The sequence below is a fragment of the Pistacia vera genome, unplaced genomic scaffold (assembly GCF_008641045.1).
Source record: "Pistacia vera cultivar Batoury unplaced genomic scaffold, PisVer_v2 Contig878, whole genome shotgun sequence".
Taxonomy (NCBI): Eukaryota; Viridiplantae; Streptophyta; class Magnoliopsida; order Sapindales; family Anacardiaceae; genus Pistacia; species Pistacia vera.
Window position 1 is genome coordinate 901,900 of NW_022196754.1, and position 1,696 is coordinate 903,595.

Here is a 1,696-nt window from a genome sequence, read left to right on the forward strand (position 1 = left end):
TTGGAGTTTTCCTTAATAGTGATGGGTTCGACTTAACTAGTGTATTTTGCTTGTTCGCCTCTGCAAAGGTTGATAAATACACTAGAGGCATAGTAGATAAGTGCACTTTCTTGATGGACATGATGACATGTAGTGTCCACTCTACTGATCCGAGAATTACACTTGAGGACAATGGTTGGTGCCATTGAATTACGTAATTTGTTTGTTGGCTTTGTTTACATTTAAGTTTAATAGTTGGTGCTATTAATGGATGTAAATTAAAGTTTATTGACCTACCTAATAAATCTGTTATAGCTTGTTCGCCCCTGCGAAGGTTTAAAATAGAATTGATTGGATTTCAGCCCACTAGGAAGACCAACGGGCCTTCTTAAGTTTTATAGTGAAGGCCATTAGCTTGAGTAAAATAGTGGGAGGTTTTAATTAATTGAAAGCTAATTAATTAAATTAAAATAATATGTTATTAAATCTGTTTACTTTGCATATTGTAGATTCACATATCATAATGACTATATCTACCCTATCACTACGATCTATAATCAAAAAGGATAACAAGTTTGATGGCACAAACTTCATTGACTGGTATCAAAATCTTAGGATTGTACTTAAGTTAGAAAAAAAAGTTATACATCATTGACGAGCCTGTTTTGGTTGTGCCTGAACCTAATGCTACTTAAGAAATTGTAGATACTTATCAAAAGTATCTCGATGACGCTGATACTATGCAATGCTTATTGTTAGCGTCGATGACGTCTGATCTACAAGAACAACATAAGCATTTGAATGCTAGTTTTATCATTACAAATCTCAAGGAGCTCTTTTATAATCGTGCTAGACATGAGCGATATGAGGCATCGAAGGCATTATTTAGATGCCAATTGGCTGAGGGAGCCCAAGTTGGCCTACAGGTAATAAAGATGATTGGTTACATTCAGAGGCTTGAGACTTTGGGTTTTGTCATGGATGTAGAACTTTCTATGGACTTTGTTTTGCAATCCTTGCCTGATTCCTTCTCCCAATTCATATTGAATTTCAATATGAATGCAATGGAGAAGTCCCTCTCTAAGCTCCTATGTATGCTGAAGACATGAAGAAATCCAAACCAGTGTTGTTAGTTGCTGCTACCTCTGGAAAAGGAAAGGGTAAAGGCAAGGCCAAGGCTAAGGCCAAGGCGAAATGTAAGCCTAAAACCTAAGATGTTTTTAAGGCCTTGTGGTGGTGTAAACAAGGATGGGAAGGTGGTTTGCTTCTACTGTGGCAAGCCTGGCCACTGGAGAAAACATTGCAAGGCCTTCCTAGCAAACAAGAAGAAGAATGCTAAATTCTTCTAAAGATATGTATATGATTGAAATAAATATTTCTCCTATTACATCTTAGGTTATTGACATTGGATGTGGTTCTCACATTTGCAATTCTATGCAGGGATTGCGGTAGAGTAAATCGCTTGGCCGAGAAGAGGTGAACCTATGTGTTGGAAATGGAGCGCAAATTGCTCATTAGCCGTAGTGAAAGATTTAATTCCTTTACCAAGTGAATTAAACCTAATCGGAATGGGTTGCTAAGTTGATTTTAGTGTTCATTCAACATAAACAAAAAGCAATAAAAATAAACCAAAGTAAAACAACACCAGATTTTTACATGGTTCAGCAACATGCCAACATCCATGGGACCTTGTCCAGATGAAGCCAATCCACTATGA

At 37.0% G+C, this 1,696-nt stretch overlaps 1 protein-coding gene across 1 annotated transcript; it reads left to right on the forward strand.

The window, feature by feature from the left end:
• Nucleotides 1-743: 743 nt before the first annotated feature.
• LOC116119220 lies at nt 744-1,088 on the forward strand. The gene has a single exon (XM_031405158.1). It carries the CDS (start codon nt 744-746, stop codon nt 1,086-1,088), a length of 345 nt encoding a protein of 114 aa, XP_031261018.1.
• Nucleotides 1,089-1,696: the final 608 nt, after the last annotated feature.